A 17,114-nucleotide genomic window follows, 5' to 3' on the forward strand; every position below is an offset into this window, starting at 1 on the left:
ATTGGTCAGACAAGACTTCCCCTTAACAAACCCATGATGTGTCTGAACTATAACTGCAGCCCTGTCTAAATGATCCTGCAGTACTTCTTTAACCAGTTCCTCCATTAATTTCTCCAGAACAGAAGTTAAACTAACAGGTCTATACAGGGATGTTCTTAGGGTATGTGGTGCCAGGGTGCCCATCGCAATTTGCCGCCTGGGTGCGAATTGAAATTTAGCGCCACCCCCCTAAAATTTTCTTCATATGTATATGTAATTTTCAAGTTTTCAGGTGCCCTTTGGACGTTGGTGCCCAGGGTCAGTGTACCCTTTGCACCCTCGGAACGGCCCACCTCTGGGCCTGTAATTACTTGGGCCACCCTTTGATCCTCCTTTCTGAATTGTGGTCACATTTGCACATCTCCAGTCCATGGGAACCTCCCCTGAGTCCAAGGAAACTCTCATAATTATGGCTAAGGGTTTACTTACTTCCTTTGCTGCCTCCTTTAATATAACTGGATAGATCCCATCCACCCCAGGTGCCTTTCTTGTGTTTTATCTTCAACAATTTCTCCTCCACTTTACTCTCAGCAATTAAAAAATCATTTAACTTACTACCACAGTTTAATACACCTCTGGTATTCCCCTCCCTGAATAACTCCTCATGTGTAAATGTAGATGCAAAATACTCATTCAGTTTGTTACCTACTTGAGCAGGATCATTAACAGTTGAACAATCAATATTAATTGGACCAATCTGATTCATCCCCTTCCTTCTAGATTACAGACCAGCTTCTATCACCATAGGTTTCTGTGACACCTGTTAATTTATATGTATCCCATGCATTTTTCTTCTCTACCACATGTCTCATTAGTTTATCTGACATCTACTTAGGTCTAAATTTGAACAGTATTTCTTAGTTGGTATGAAAAGACTAGTAGCTGCCAAGATTAATTCTTTGAATGCATCCCATTTAGAATTTGCTGTTGGCAGCATCATCAGTGGGTTCCACTGTATAGACTTTAAAAACTTTCTCAGACTTCCGTAATCATCTTTACGAAAGCAAAAACCCTTCCATTTACCCCTGGTGGTAGTTATCTCTTTGAGTAAATCCCACATCAGCATGCTGTGATCACTGACACCTAATGTCTCCTTTATCTGCAGATTCTTAATGCATGAAGAATCATTACGGATAATCAAATCAAGTGTATTATTCCCTCTGGTTGCCTCCCAAACATGCTTCTGCAGAAAACAATCATCCAATAAATCCACAAAAGCCTTGCTTGTGTGCGAATGACCAATCCACAAGTTCCGGTCAAGATCTGGGAAATTAAACCCAGTGTTTATGTCACACCAAACAGACTCAGTATTGCACTGTCCACCCATGTCAACTTGATGCACTTCCTTAGATTTTGTTTCTTAACTAATAGTATAGCCCCTCCTCCCTTCCTGTTCTGTCTCTCCTTCCTGTGCACATTGTACTCCCCAAATTCCAATTCTGCATTCCTTATATCTGTGTGACGCCATTGATGTCTTTGATATCCCAACAATGTCAGCGTTTGCTGTTTTGACGAACACCTCAAATTCATCAAATTTATTTACCAAACTCCTAGCATTGGTGTATACGCAAGTATACATGCATCTGTTGCTATTCTTAGCTACCCTAACACATCCCATGTGTTCACTTGTACCGCAATGACTCCCAGCAGAGTCTGAATCCCCAGCACCTTGTTTTTGAGGCTGCTGCTCATTCCAATAGAAACAGTGCAAGAATCACTTTCACGTCTTCCAGCAGCTGCTGTTAATCTATTAGTCCGTGTGTCCGTGTATCCCTCCAATCTAGCAGTTTTCTGACTGACTAATATTGCCTCAAGAGCATCAGCAAATATTCTTGCACCCTTTCTATTTAAGTGTATCTCATCCCTGTAGAAGCAGTCTCTTCTGTTAACAAGTACAGATCAGCCTGAAAAAAATTCTACCCTATGAGCCTTGCACAATCTCTCCAGGGCCACATTGATTGACAAGGCTCTCATCATATACTCCCTCCTGTTGTGTCTGGGCAGAATTGCAGACATCTTAAAATTCAACCCTAACTCGCGTCTTTTTTTTTTTTTCAACTTTGACCTATACTTGCTAAGTAATTCCGCCGTTCTCCTACTCTTAATATCATTGGTGATATCTGCTCTATAACGTCATCAACTTTTGCCCCTGGCAGACATATTTTATATGGCGCCTCCGTAGCCAGGTGGGAAGGAGCAGCAGTGCGCAGCACACGCTTCTTGATTAGACCGGGGTTCGAGCCCGTCACCACCAAATACGGAGGATGCGGAAAGGTCAGGGAATGACCACCGCATATCCCGGAGCAATATGGCCTTAGTTGCTAATGCTCCTAAAAACCAAATAACAACAACATAACAACAACATATTTTATGATTGTAACATTTCATTTTAATTTTAAGCAGAATTAATAAAAGTTGCTGCATATTTTTGCATTCATACATAATATATAAGCAGAAATTTTACATCTTAACTATTGTTTGTACTGGAAAGTGGAAGAGACTATTAATTGTACGTTTATATTTTATGGCTGTAATTTTTTTTTCTCTGTAAGCAGAATTTATATTTTTTTTATTTAAAAGAACATATGAAAAAACAAAGAATTTTTAAATATTTAACTTTCTTATTAAAAAAATAAAAATTTAGATATAATGAATTGTGGAAATCAATTAATAAAAGATGACATATTGGGATACTGCAAGCAGAATTCAGAAATCACAAATCTTTTCTATAAATAAAAAACAAAGTTGGTTACCTGACAGGTAGAGCACAACCCCCATCGCACCAAACTGGATTATGACCACTGCTGGGTTAAATATACAGTTATATTAAACACCAATTTATTTTTATGAATTTTATGTTTTTTTATTCTTTTAGTAACGTAATTACAATAGAGAAATTGATACAAGCTGTTGTGTGATGAGCAGTTGTCTAATTAGTAATAGAGAGAAAGAGAGAGAACTATTAATTTATAACAGGCTGATTGTTTTACGTAGTAAACCTATGTTCGTTAATTGATTTGTGACATGTCTGTGTGCATGGTTGCACTTTCCTTGTGTTCAAGGTCATTGGTTAAAGAAATATTGCAGGATCATCTTGACATTAATGCAGTGATATGTAAATCACAACATGGATTTGTTAAGGAGAGATTTTATTTGACCAATCTAGTTAGCAATTATGTACTAACAAAGGAACTAAATTAAAAAAAAATAATTTTGACATCATATACAGGGTGTTTCACGTAAAACCAGCCCCAGTCACTGGCAAAATAATTAGGGAAATCTAGACAAGAGTAAAATGAGATAAACACAAAAAAACTCAGTCAAAATTAACTTTATTTATTCTCTCTGAATGTACATAAGAGATGCTGGAGACGATGTCCTTGTGCATCTATACTCTTTTGTGCATGTGTAATCATATTCATGGTGACCCAATGCAAAACAGTGATTGTTGATAGCCTTGATATTTCTTTGAATGCTGTCCTTCAGCTCATTTACGGTGTGTGGGGTTGTGCTCATAAATTCTTCCTTTTAAATATCCCCACAGGTAAAAGTCACACAAAGACAAATCTGGAGAATGCGGCGGTGTTCCTCTGTGAAACTGTCATGAACACGGGCCAGTGATTCACAAGACGTGTAACATGTGCTGTAATCCTGTTGAAAGTAGCAGTTTTCATGCTCGTGTTCTGCCAACTGAGTGTAGAAGTTCTCAAAAATCTGAAGATAAAAACTCCTGTGTTAACTGTAGTGTCAAAATGGGCTGATGATTTGATTGCAGAAACCACACACCATACCCTGATTTCAATTTCAGGTAATGAAGTACACAAAAACAAGAAGTTGGTTTCACTCCAGTTTTTTGCAACAATTTCCTGATAGATTTTCTGGGGTTAGCTAAAATTCTCTTTTGAATGATCAAACTGCACATCATACCCTGATTTTCTGGTCGTGAAGCGGTTTCTGATGTAAGTTGTTAGGATTTTCGGCACACATCAGCATCGAGTGTTATGAGAATTCACATGATCAGAAATATGGAACCATGCTTCATCACTCATGAAACTAAATAGTGGATCGAGTTCACAGTCTGCAATCTTGTTAATGAGCTACTTACAATAATTCAGACATTTTGCTGCACCAGGTGGCAGTAATTCTTGGACACACATCATGCAATAGGGTTTCAATTTCAGGTAATGAAGTACACAAAAGCAAGAAGTTGGTTTCACTCCAGTTTGTTGTGACAATTTCCTGATAGATTTTCTGGGGTTAGCTAAAATTTTCTTTTGAATGATCAACACTGCCTCTGGAGTCCTAACAGAGGGTAGACAATTTCTCGGTGCATTTACAACGGAACCTGTTGTCTGCCATTTTGCAAGTAAGCAAGCACTAAATGGTACTCTTACCTGGGATGGTAGCAATAGGAAATTTCTCAGAAAACAATTCCTGTGTTTCCTCAAAGGAGCCAGTACGTACATGGGCTTCCACTATACAAATCCTTTCTTGCACAGAACATGACATTCTTGACGATACTCTCACACACCTATCACCTACAAGCGCCAAATTCTGACTGTTTGAGGAACACAAACTGAAATGATTTGGCTAAAATTCAATCTTTGAACAACTTTGTGCAAGAGCTGTTCAAAAATGAATATTACACCAGTATGAGGTGGGCTGGTTTTACATGGAACACCCTGTACTTAGATGTCTCATTTGACCAATCTAATTAACAATTATAATGCACTAACAAAGGAACTGGATGCAAAAAATAATTCTGATGCCACATACTTAGATTTCATTAAACGTTTTTGACACTGTTCCACATTAAAGCTTGCTGTACAAATTGGAGTATTGGGGAAAGTTTCTGTTATGGATAAAGGGATTAAGTGGCAGGCAACAGAGGGTGATTATAAATGGACACTGCCCTTCTTGGACTAATGTTATTAATGGGATCCCTTAGAGTTCAGTGCTGGGCCCTTACTGTTTGCTTTATTTATGAACAATATTGATGAAGGCATATCAAGCATATTGTCTGAGTTTGCAGATGACCAAAGGATGTAAAGGTGGTTAATGACAGGAATCAAAGTACATTACTGTAGTAAGACCTATGAAAATTAGGTAGACAGGCAGCTGAGAAGTGGCAACTGAAGCAATTGGTTTAACTCTGCTAAATGCAAGGTTTGTTGTTGTTGTTTTCATCCATTCAGTTGAGCCAACTGAGTTTTCTGAGACTTTTTGGGCGAGTTGCCTCCATGCTGTCTGGTTGTCAACAGCTTCTTTCAAATCCTTCATGCTCATGCCAGTGCTGCTCTTGATGGTGTCGAGCCAGCACGTTCTTTGCTGTCCTCTTCTCCTTGTTCTGTTGACCTTTCCTAGCATTATCCATTTATTCTTGAGCTTGTTCATAAAGTTTTCTCGTGAAAAAATACTTCAGCTGGTCACCATGTTTTTCTCCAGCAGTAGTGCTATTATATACCTGTATAGTCCTTTACTAATTAAAATTCGAAGCCTTTAAAATCTATATCTTTTCCAATAAGGTGATATTTTGTCCCAAAATTAGATACAACTAATCAATGTGACACTATCCCTGTAGAAGCAGTTTCCCCTGTTAACAAGCACAGTTCAAGCTGAGAAAAATCTCTCTATCTAATTAATGTCCCCTGCATCCATAACTTGTAGAATTCAAAAAAGCAGCTCTTCAAACTTTAAAATACCAGCACTATGCTATAGCATAGGCAGCTGGAATTGACAGTTAGAACAAAGAATGCTCTAACTGGTAAAACAGACTTATCATAAATTTAGTGTAAATATTACATTTCCTTGTTTATAAATAATCAAACCTGATGAACCTTATTGCACTATACTAATAACTCTGATATTCAACATAGTTATTAGGCCTATAACACACTCCTTTCATTTTTGCTTTCCCTGTGCTTATGTCAAACCAAACTGACTCAACATTGAACTGCTACCATGTCAAATATGGATGCACTGCCTTAGATTTTATGTTTCAAATTCATCAAATTTATTTTTATGCCCCTACCATTGGTGTACATGCAAATATATATGCACCTGGTCATATAAATATATATGCACCCTAACACAGCTCATGTATTTTCTTCTTTCATGATGACTTCCAGCAACCCTCGAAATCCCTGGCACCTTGCTTTACAGGCTGCTGCTCATTCCAATAGAAGCAGTGTAAGAATCACTTTCACCTTTGCCTGCAGCTGTTACTAATCTATTTGTCTATGTATCCTCCCCCCCCCAAGTTTGTTGTTTCCAGACCTACCTAATACTGCATCAGAAGTGTCAGCAAATATTCTTGCCCCCTTTCTATTTAAGCGCATCCTATCCCTGTAGAAGCAGTTTCTCCTGTTCACAAGCACAGTCCAAGCTGAGAAAATTTCTACCCCATGAGCTTTGTGCAGTCTCTCCAGAGCTGAATTGATTGACAAGGCTCTTATCATATACAGGTAACTCTTGTATAACGCGGAGGTTAGGTTCCAGAAATATCACGCGTTATAGAAATCGCATTATATGAGGTTCAGGTTTCATACAGAATATAGGGCTATGTTCTGTAGTGTTTTTTTAATTATAAAAACAACAATGACATTCAACAAAAACATTTTATTCATTCAAGAATTCATGTAACTAACTATTTAACAAATACATAGCATAAAATGATAAAAATTTAGAATTGTACATAAATTTCATTGCACATAATGCATAAATTTCAGGCACCTCCATAGCCAGGTGGGCAGGAGCAGCAGTGCATTGCACACGCTTCTTGATTAGACCGGCGTTCGAGCCCGTGACCACCAAATATGGAGGATGCGGAAAGGTCAGGGAATGCCCACCGCATGCCCCGGAGCAATATGGCCTTAGTTGCTAATGCTCCTAAAAACCAAATAACAAACACCAGCATAAATTTCAAAATTAAAGAAATGGATATTTTAATCGTCATCACTGTCTTCAGAAAAAATATATCGGATGTCGTTATCACTTGAAATCTCTTCGACATCATTTGTATAATTCTCACTGGGTACTTCAGCTGGTTTTCTTAACGTCAGTAATAAGACCTTGCTTACCACTATGCTGCAATTTTGTATTAAGTTCATAATATGGAGCTAAACAACTGTCCAATTGTCTTTTGAATTTTTCCGAGCGCTCTGTTGAGGGATCATTATCCATAAAATAACTTCCTAACTTTTGTGCCAAATTTAATCCTCCTGCTAATTTCTTTAGACTGAACTCTCTAACGCACTCAGCACAATCAGAATCTTCAGTAGAACTTTCCTCACCATTTGTATTTGGTTTGCCGTCTTCTATTAATTGAACCAATTCCTCCTCATTTAAATCTGTTTCTTCATCAGTTAATTCACAAATTTCATTTTCAACCATATCGGAAAATCCCTTGCCACCACAAATGTGTGCCAGGTTTGTTATACGACTTAGTTCAGCATCCACAGGAGGTACAAAATTTTCCAGGCCATATTTTTTCCCCAGCAACCTTTCAGTGTAGAGGGTTTTAACTCCTTTACACATAGAGAAATAATTTTTACACAATTAAATATTGAAAACTCTTTCCACTCTTGAGGCAGTGTCATGTTTGGATTAGATACCATTTAATTCCATTTTTTCCAAAATTAATTAGAGTGTTTGACGAATATAATACGCTTTAAACGTTGAAATTATCCGTTGAATAAGTGACGTTGTATTAGGCGGCAAATAAATTATTTTAATATTTGGATGGGTTACATTTTTTGAGTGCCCTGGCGCGTTATCTAAAATTAGTAAAATTTTGAAGTCGATATTCTTTTTCTTTGTTTATCTTTCTATATCAGGCACAGAACAGTTAAAAAAACCAATTTTCAAATATGCTAGCTGTAAGCCATGCCTTTTTGTTGGCTCTCCAATAAACAGGGAGGGTGGACTTGTCAATCGCTTTCATAGCACAAGGATTTAAAGATCGGTTAATTAACACTGGTTTTGTCATGTAATCACCTAGCATATTGCTACAAAACAGTAGAGTAAGTCTATCTTTAGAAACTTTGAATCCAGGAGCTGTTTTTTCATTTTTCGATATATAAGTGCGTTTTGGTATTTTTTTCCATTTTAAATGGGAAAAAATACCAAAACGCACTTATATTCAATGATTTTTAAAAGTTCTTCCAAATTTTCGGGCAGCACCTATGTCGAGCTGAATATAATGCAAAGAAAATTGCTTTTTAAAATTTTCGAACCAGCCCTTACTGGCACAAAATTCATGCTGAGAGCTTTCTTCTGAAAAATCTTGTTCAATTTCTTTTAAATATTGATAAATTTTGAGTGCTTTTTGTTTAATAAGGTTTCCACTCAAAGGCATTTTTCTTGTGAGTGCAATCTTCAATCCAAACCATTAGAGATTTCTCCATTTTTTCCATTAAAATATCGCATACACTAGCAAGGCGCTTTACACTTATCATTGACTCAGCAATAACATTATCTCTGATTTTCTGCTCATTTTGTTTGATTGTACAAATTGTTGATTCATTTAAATTCAAAGTCCTTGCAACAACTTGTTTTTCTCCATTTTTCAACTGATCCAAGATTTTAATTCTTTCGTCTAGAGAAATGAATTTTCTTTTCAATGTTGGTTTTTTTCCTTCTTTTGCAGTTTTGGTGGCCATTACTACAAAAAATGAATTTTTTATTTGCCAAGGGAATAAATTCACTATTTATAACTACTTGCACAACAATTAACTCTTTATAAGGTAAAAAATTGGCACTACACAAAAAAATATGTATGTATGTACTTGCGTGCTTCCCCTTATGTAAATTCGGTTCTGGAAACTACACCCATTATATGAGCAGACACAAATTTAACGAACATAAAGTTTGATTTTTAAGTTGCGTGGTAAAAGTGTGTGAAAAGAAGCGATACAACAATTTATAAACTGCACTATATCGAAACCGCATTGTATAGGTACTGCGTTATACGAGGGTTACCTGTACTTCCTTCTGTCATGTCTGGGCAGAATTGCAGCCACTTTCAAATTTAACCCTAACTTGCAACTTTTTTTTAGCATTAGCATCAGCATTAGCATTAGTAGAGGCATTTGATGCAAGAAAGCAAGCTTATGCAGCATCAGCCAAAAAAGAAAAAAAAAAAAAAAAAAAAACCACTTCCACTTCACCCCTCTGTTCGTTCAAAATACCTGTCCAGCTGAGCCTTAAACTTATTTAGGCTATCAACTTCCACAACAAGGGATGCAAGTCTGTTCCACCAACCAACCACTCGCTGGCTAAAGGCAAATTTCCGCACGTCTATCCTGCATCTGTCTTTTCTCAATTTGAATTTATGCCCTATCAGGTGGTTATTCTGAGCAAGAGGAAGAATCCCATCAGCATTGAGCATGCTCAAACCATTCAATGCTTTATGCGCATCTATTCAGATCACCTCGCTGGTGCCTAGTCTCCAGACACTGTAATTTGCAAAACTTAAGCCTTTCTTCGTAAGAGCACCCCTTTGTTCCATTCACTAATCTTGTTGCCCTTCTCTGTACTCGTTCCATCAGCTCTACATCCTTCTTGAAATGATTCCTCCAGACCTGTATACAGTACTCTAGGTGTGGCCTGACCATTGCCTTATACAAGGGAATAATCACCTCCTTATCCCTGCTAGAAAAATTCCTATATATCATTGACAATACACCATGAGCTACTCTTGCAGCCCGTCTGCACTGCTCAGAGAACTTCATATCTGCCTGCACAACAACCCCCAAGGTCCCTTTCATTCTCTCCCACTGTCAGTGTAGTACCACAGAGTTGATACGTTGCTCTGGGGTTGCTGTTTCCCATGTGTAATACTTTACATTTGTCAATGTTAAACTTCATTTGCCACCTCTCAGCCCATCTGCTCAACCTTTCCAGATCCTGTTGCAGCAGCATAGTGTCAGTAGTGTCCTTGACAACCCTGCCTACCTTTGTATCATCTGCAAACTTCGACATTAAGCTTGATATACCATCATCAATATCATTTATGAATACAGAAAACAATAATGGACCCTTCTACCTGTACTAGTTACCTGTACTTCCTTCTATCATGTCTGGGCACAATTGCAGCCACTTTCAAATTTCACCCTAACTTGCAACTTTTTTTTTTTTTTTTCAACATTGGCCTGTACTCGTTAAGTAAGTCTTCAGATCTCCTTCTCCTAATGTCATTTGTGCCTGTGTGTACTACAATATCACCTTTTGTGCTCCCAAAAGATGATATCTGCTCTACAACATCATCAAATTTTGCCCCGGGCAGACATTCCCGTGTCCTATTCCATGTATGCTTTTTGTACAGTATATTTCTTTTGTCTGTCAACTAGATGGTAGATGACTCTCATCAACCGGTGAAATACCACCACTTTGCTTATTGGTAGCTTGAAGTGGTGGAACCCATGTTTAGTCTCCAGAGCTAAGTAGTAGTAGTAATAGTAGTAGTCATGTGATGCAAGAAAGCAAATGTATGAGCTTATGCAGCATCAGCCAAAAAAAAAAAAAAAAAAAATCACACCATTCCCTCCAAATGCCTGTCCAGTTCCTCCTTAAATTTATTCAACCTATCAACTTCCACAACGACAGATGGAAGTTTGTTCCAGCAATTAACCACTCGCTGGCTAATGGCAAATTTCCGCACATCTATTCTACATCTGTCTTTTCTTAATTTGAATTTATGCCCCCTTAGGTTCGTAATCTGAACAAGTGGAAGGATCCCATCAGAATTCAGCGTGCTCAACCCATTCAAGGCCTTATATACCTCGATCAGATCACCGCGCAGGTGCCTAGTCTCCAGCCACTGCAATTTGCAGAACTTAAGCCTCTCTTGGTAAGAGGATCCCTTCATTCCCCTCACCAATCTTGTTGCCCTTCTCTGTACACGCTCAAGTAAATCTACATCCTTCCTAAAATGAGGCCTCCAGACATGTACGCAGTACTCAAGACGTGGCCTGACCATTGCCTTATACAGAGGGACAATCACCTCCTTTTCCCTGCTAGCAAAATTCCTATATATCATTGACAAAACCCCATGACCTGCCCTGGCAGCCTGTCTGCATTGCTCAGAAAACTTCATATCTGCCTGCACAATTACTCCCAGGTCTTTTTCATTTTCTACCACCTTAAGTGTAGTACCACACAGTTGGTACGTTTCTCTGGGGTTACTTCTACCCATATGCAGTACTTTGCATTTGTTAAGGTTAAACTTCAGTTGCCACTTCTTAGCCCATCTGCCCAAATTATCCAGATCCTGTTGCAGTAGTACACTGCCATTATTGTCATTAACAACCCTGCCAACCTTTGTATCATCTGCAAACTTCGACATTAAGCCTGATATACCTTCATCAATATCATTGATAAATATACAAAACAACAGTGGACCTAACACCGAACCCTGTGGGACTCCACTAATAACATTAGTCCAAGAAGAGCAGCACCCATTGATTACCACCCTCTGTCTTCTCGCACTTAACAATCCTTTTATCTATTGTAGCAAATTACCCTTAATACCATTCTGCTCCAATTTGTACAATAGTCTTCCATGCGCAACAGTGTCAAAAGCTTTCCTGAAATCCAAATATATGATATCAAAACTATTTTTTGCATCCAGTTCCTTTGTAACCACATCATAATAACCTATCAAATTTGTCAGACAAGACTTTCCCTTAACAAACCCATGCTGTGTCTGAATTATTGCTGCAGTCTTGTCTAGATGATCCTGCAATGCATCTTTAACCAGCGACTCCATTATTTTACCCGGAACAGAAGTTAAACTAACTGGTCTGTAATTACTCGTGTCACCCTTCAATCCCCCTTTGTGAATTGGGGATACATTTGCACATCTCCAGTCCGTGGGAACCTCCCTTGAGTCCAAGGATGCTCTCATAATTATGGCTAAGGGTTTGCTTAGTTGCTTTGCCGCCTCCTTTAATATAACTGGATAGATCCCATCCACCCCAGGTGCTTTTCTTACGTTTAACTTCAACAATTTCTCTTCCACTTTGCTCTCAATTATTACAAAATCATTAAGTATCTTGCTACAATTTGATAACCTTCTGCCATTTTCAAACCTTAATTCCTCACGTGTGAAGGTAGATGCAAAATACTCATTCAGTTTGTTTGCTATCTGAGCAGGATCATCAACAGTCGAACCATCGATGTCAAGTGGACCAATCAGATTCAACCCCTTCCTTTTAGAATTTATATAAGTAAAGAAATCCTTGCTGTTTTTCTTAGCATTTTTTGCCAAGGATTTCTCGTAATCTGCCTTCGCCTACCGAACCTCCTTTGTGACCTGATTACTGATTAACTTATATCTGCCATAGGCTTCTGAGTCGCTTGATAATTTATATGCATCCCATGCATTTTTCTTCTCTTTTACGAGTCTCATTAGTTCATTTGACAACCATTTAGGCCTAATCCTTGAACAATATTTCTTAATAGGTATGAAACTTTTAGTAGCTTCCACGATTAATCCCTTGAATGCTTCCCACTTAGAATTTACTGTTGGTAACATCGTCAGTTGGTCCCACTGTACAGAATTTAAAAACTGTCGGAGACCACTGTACTCACCTTTACGGAAGCAAAAACCCTTTCCTTTACCCCTGATGGTAATTAAATCTTTAAGTAAATCCCACATCAGTACACTGTGATCACTGCCACCTAGTGGTTCTTTTATATGCAAATTCCTAATACATGAATGATCACTGCTGATAACCAGATCAAGAGTATTACTTGATCTGGTTATTACAAGTTCCGGTCAACCGTTCCCCATCTCTTCCATCATGCAGTATGATTGATGACTTTTGAGGTTATGATGAACATCGTGGCGAGATCCAATATTCCTTACATTTCGAGGTACAGCTCTAAAACAGTGTTCGCTGGCTGGCCGCTAGTTAGTACACCAGACCGAACATATTGATAACTCTCTAGGAGGCTTCCGGATCAGCTAGTGTATAATCTTGCTACCTCTACTCTGCCAAATAGTGACTGGAGGGAGTCCGAGTAGTGTGTATGCGAGGGGCATTGTAGAGGCCACGTTATGTCAAGGATCTGGGTATATTCTTACCATGTATACACCATATCCAAAAATTTCATTACTTCATGCAGCATGTCCCACTCGCTTTTTCTTACTATTGAATACACAATGAATTGTCAAACTAATAGAGCAAGCTTATCTGTGAAAAGATCTAAACCTCCCAAATATACGTGGTCCCAATTCTAATCTCAACGATGTCCATTTCCACTTGCAGTCTGCCAAACTCCATGTAATTTTTCTGACGGAATCTCAGTTATCGGTTGATTCCTTTCGCCTCAAAGGTGGTACTTGTGCATATGTCCGTTCCGATATTCCCTGTGAGAGACTTGGTAATTTGGAATCTCCTATTTTCGATCTTCTCTGGCTTAAAATCTCTCTACCTCATTGTGTCAAATTCATCTGTTGTCTCTACCATTCTCCCAACTCCACTAATCACTTGGAGCTCTTTGAATTCCTCTCTTTGCAACTTGACTTTCTCCAGTCCAACTTTCCTAACAGTGAGGCAATTTTCCTTGGTGGTTTTAATGTTCACAACTCCAGCTGACTTCCATTTTCTAGTCACACCGATCCAGCTGGTTGAGATGCTGAGGCTTTTGCAATTACTAATGACCTTGCACAGATATTTATTTACCTACAAGAATACCGGACAATCCTAACCATGCAGCCAACACGCTTGATCTCTTTCTCACAAACAACCCTTCTAATTACATGGTCAAAGTGAGTGGTCCTTTAGGCACCTCAGATCACAACTTGGCGATTGTCTCTTCACCAATGGAGCCTTTTTCTCATGGCTATTCCCAACCTCATGTTGTTAGTCATTACATGAATGCAAAATGGGATGACCTGTGAGATTTCTTTTCTTATTTTCATTGGTTGGACTATTGTTTCAAAACTTCTGATGTCAATGTTTGCTAAGATCGTGTCAGTGAAATTATTCTTGTAGGAATGGAATCCTTTATCCCACACTCCACTTTAAAATCTCGTCCTTTATCTAAACCTTAGTTTTCCAATAAATGTGCTAAGGCCATTCAGGAGAAGAATGTTGCATATTGTAATTATCTTGTTTCCAGTTCCTCAGTTCATTTTCTGCCTATACCAAAGCTCCAACAATTGTAAAGCAGTTATTAATCAGTCCAAACTAGATTTTGAACATGCTAAGAGTAGAAAACTTGCCTCTTGCCTTAATGGTAGCCGAGCAGTCTAGTCTCTTGCCAAAGCTATTGGCTACAACTTTTCCCCATCTGTGCTCCCACCTCTGTCAAAACCAAATGGTTCTGTTGTCACTTCAGCCAAGATTAAAGCTGACTTGCTAGCATCCCATTTTTCTTCCAACTCATGTATTAATGATCTTGGTAAAACAGCTCTCATCATTCCCAACACGCTGCATTCAATGCCTCCTGCGGTCTTCTGCTAAAAGGATGTCAGAAGGATTTTGACGAATCTTGATGCTAAGAAAGCTCCAGATTCTGATGGTATTTCTCCACTTGTTCTCACAAACTGTGCTCCTGAACTTACTTCTGTTCTTTGTCGCCTTTTTTCACTTTCTTATTCCAAAGGTGTTTTTCCTTCTGCTTAGAAATTTGCTCATATGCAGCCAGTTCCTAAAAAAGAGTGACAAATCCCTCCCATCCAATTATCATCCCTTTGCAATTACTTCTACTCTTTGTAAAGTAATAGAGAAATCAATTAACAGGCAACTCTTAAACAACCTAGAAACCTTCCATCTGATCAACGATTGCCAGTATGGATTCCGTCAGTGTTGATCCACTGGTGATATTCTGGCTTATGTTACCCATTTATGGATAAATTCAATGGAAAAGTTTGGTGAAACATAAGCACTTGCTCTTGACATCTCAAAGGCTTTTGATCGTGTTTGGCATAAAGGTCTTCTAAACAAGCTTCCATCCTTTTGGTTTTCCAACTGTTTTTTGTAATTGATTATCCAGTTTCCTCTCTGGTTGCTCACTAAGGGTGATGGTAGATGGCTCTCTGTCTTCTGACTTCTCCAATAATGCTGGTGTCCCCCAATGTTCAGTTCTTTCCCCCACTCTTTTCCTCTTGTATATTAATGACCTTCTTCCATTGACTGGAAATCCTATCCATAGTTTTGCCGATGATAGCACATTGCATTCCACTTTCCAGTTTGAGAAAACTTTCCCTGCTCAATCAGCTTCAACTTCTCGAATATCTGCTACCAATTCCTTAAATGCTGATCTCCAGGTAATTCTTCAGTGACAACTTAGTTGATTTCAATCCTTCTAAAACTCAGTCTTGTCTTATATCTCGCAAGGATTCTTCTGCTCCTATACTTATCTTTGGTGACACTCCGATTTCTAAGCAAGTTGATATATCTCTTTTGGGGATTTCCCTGACTTCTAATCTCTCTTGGCACAAGCACATTACAAATATTGCTTCCTCTGCATCAAAAAAACTTGGTTTTCTCTTTCATTCTCGGCATTACTTTTCTTTTAAACAGCTGTTCACTCTGTACAAATTGCAAATCCGTTCTACCATGGAATATTGTTCCCACATCTGGGATTGCGCCCCTAAAACCTCTTGCAGGCTTCTATATTCCATTCAGAAGAGGGCAATTAATTTAATTAATGACTCATCTTTAACAGTCTCTCCACTCGTCTCATAGATGTACTGTTTCTGCCGCATGTCTTTTCTACAGATACTTCCATGAACACTTCTTCTGAATTGGCTTCTATAATTCCCACTCTCTCTTTCAAAACAGTCCGAACATGTGCCGCCACCAGCCAACATCCATTTACTGTCCAACTTCAAACTCACAGAACCAACTTTTCATCTTCCTTGTTTATTCATTTAATAAATATCTTCTCTTGTCTTCTCAACCTCCAACCCAAGCATGGTACTAAGTACTATAGGTTCTAATACCTCTCTTGTTTGGGGGTTTCATAAAAAAAAAAAAAAAAATGTCACTGACAACAACTAGTTTCTGTGGGATCAGAACTTTCTACCCTTGGGGGTTTCTGCTGTCTTGCCTGATAATCAAGTGCAAGCTCTGGCATCTATATGGGCAGCTGAGAGCTTGACAGGCTCCCCAGTTTAAATGCTTTGTGGGCATCCACCGTGTTCTTCAAGATTTCATAAAGGCCCATAACAATGCTGATTTGCCACCTAATATCCTCACACTCTTTACATTGAGCACACACAAAATCATCCCCCCATTTGGCAATATTATGTCCCATTCATGATAGCTCCACAAACATGAAACGATCAGCACATTTCATAAGGCTGTGATTCAGAGGATAACCTCCCCCACCTCAGTTCTCCCCTGAATTGTGGTACTCCCACTACCTTGAGCCTTCTGCTTTAATACTGTGGTCTGATGCATGATTTTGGTTCAAATTCGGTATAATTAAAAATACTACACTAAACTTATATACTAATGCAGTAATAATCCTATGTGCCGCGTATGCTACGAAGTTTACATTATTAATATATATATATATTGCAATATTAAGCTTACAGTATATGTGTATTGTATCTCCTACCAAGTTTACATTATATGTACCATAGACTCTCGATTTTTCGGGATTAGATGGTAAAAAAAAAATTCTCGGATAACTGATTTCCTGGTTAATCCAAAAATTCAGTAATCCCCCGACATATGTAAGAGATATGTTCCAGGACTTCTTATTTAAGTCAAGTTTTACATAACTCGGGAATGACTAATAAAATATTGATACTATATCCCTGATATTCCAAAATTACATAAACCACATAATATCCTCAGAGGAATGAAGAAAAATAGTTATATATTTTTAATTAGTTCAATTAAAAACTCAATCTGGGGACAGTAGTGAAGTAGCCGGAGTGGTACATCAGAAAATAAAACATAAAAGGAAGAAAAAACTCATGTTATTGTACTGTAAAAATTGATATGTATTTCATAGCCTTGGTTATTATAGTTGACTTCATTGGTGTCGATCACTTCACCACTTCTCGTATTCTGTCTTTTTCCTTTATTGTGTTCGCCATTGCCACTGACAAA

The 17,114-nt window shown here is 38.3% G+C and overlaps 1 protein-coding gene across 1 annotated transcript in view; it reads left to right on the forward strand.

The window, feature by feature from the left end:
- The window catches only part of LOC150089496 (dynein beta chain, ciliary-like), a 1,205,440-nt gene that overhangs the window by 228,931 nt on the left and 959,395 nt on the right, over positions 1-17,114 (forward strand). The window contains 1 exon segment of the mRNA XM_090390004.1: positions 2,915-2,918. Coding sequence (XP_090246130.1) covers positions 2,915-2,918 — 4 coding nt within the window.

The sequence above is a fragment of the Mastigoproctus giganteus genome, chromosome 2 (genome assembly GCF_048544385.1).
Source record: "Mastigoproctus giganteus isolate SK-2022 chromosome 2, ASM4854438v1, whole genome shotgun sequence".
NCBI classification, from domain to species: domain Eukaryota; kingdom Metazoa; phylum Arthropoda; class Arachnida; order Uropygi; family Thelyphonidae; genus Mastigoproctus; species Mastigoproctus giganteus.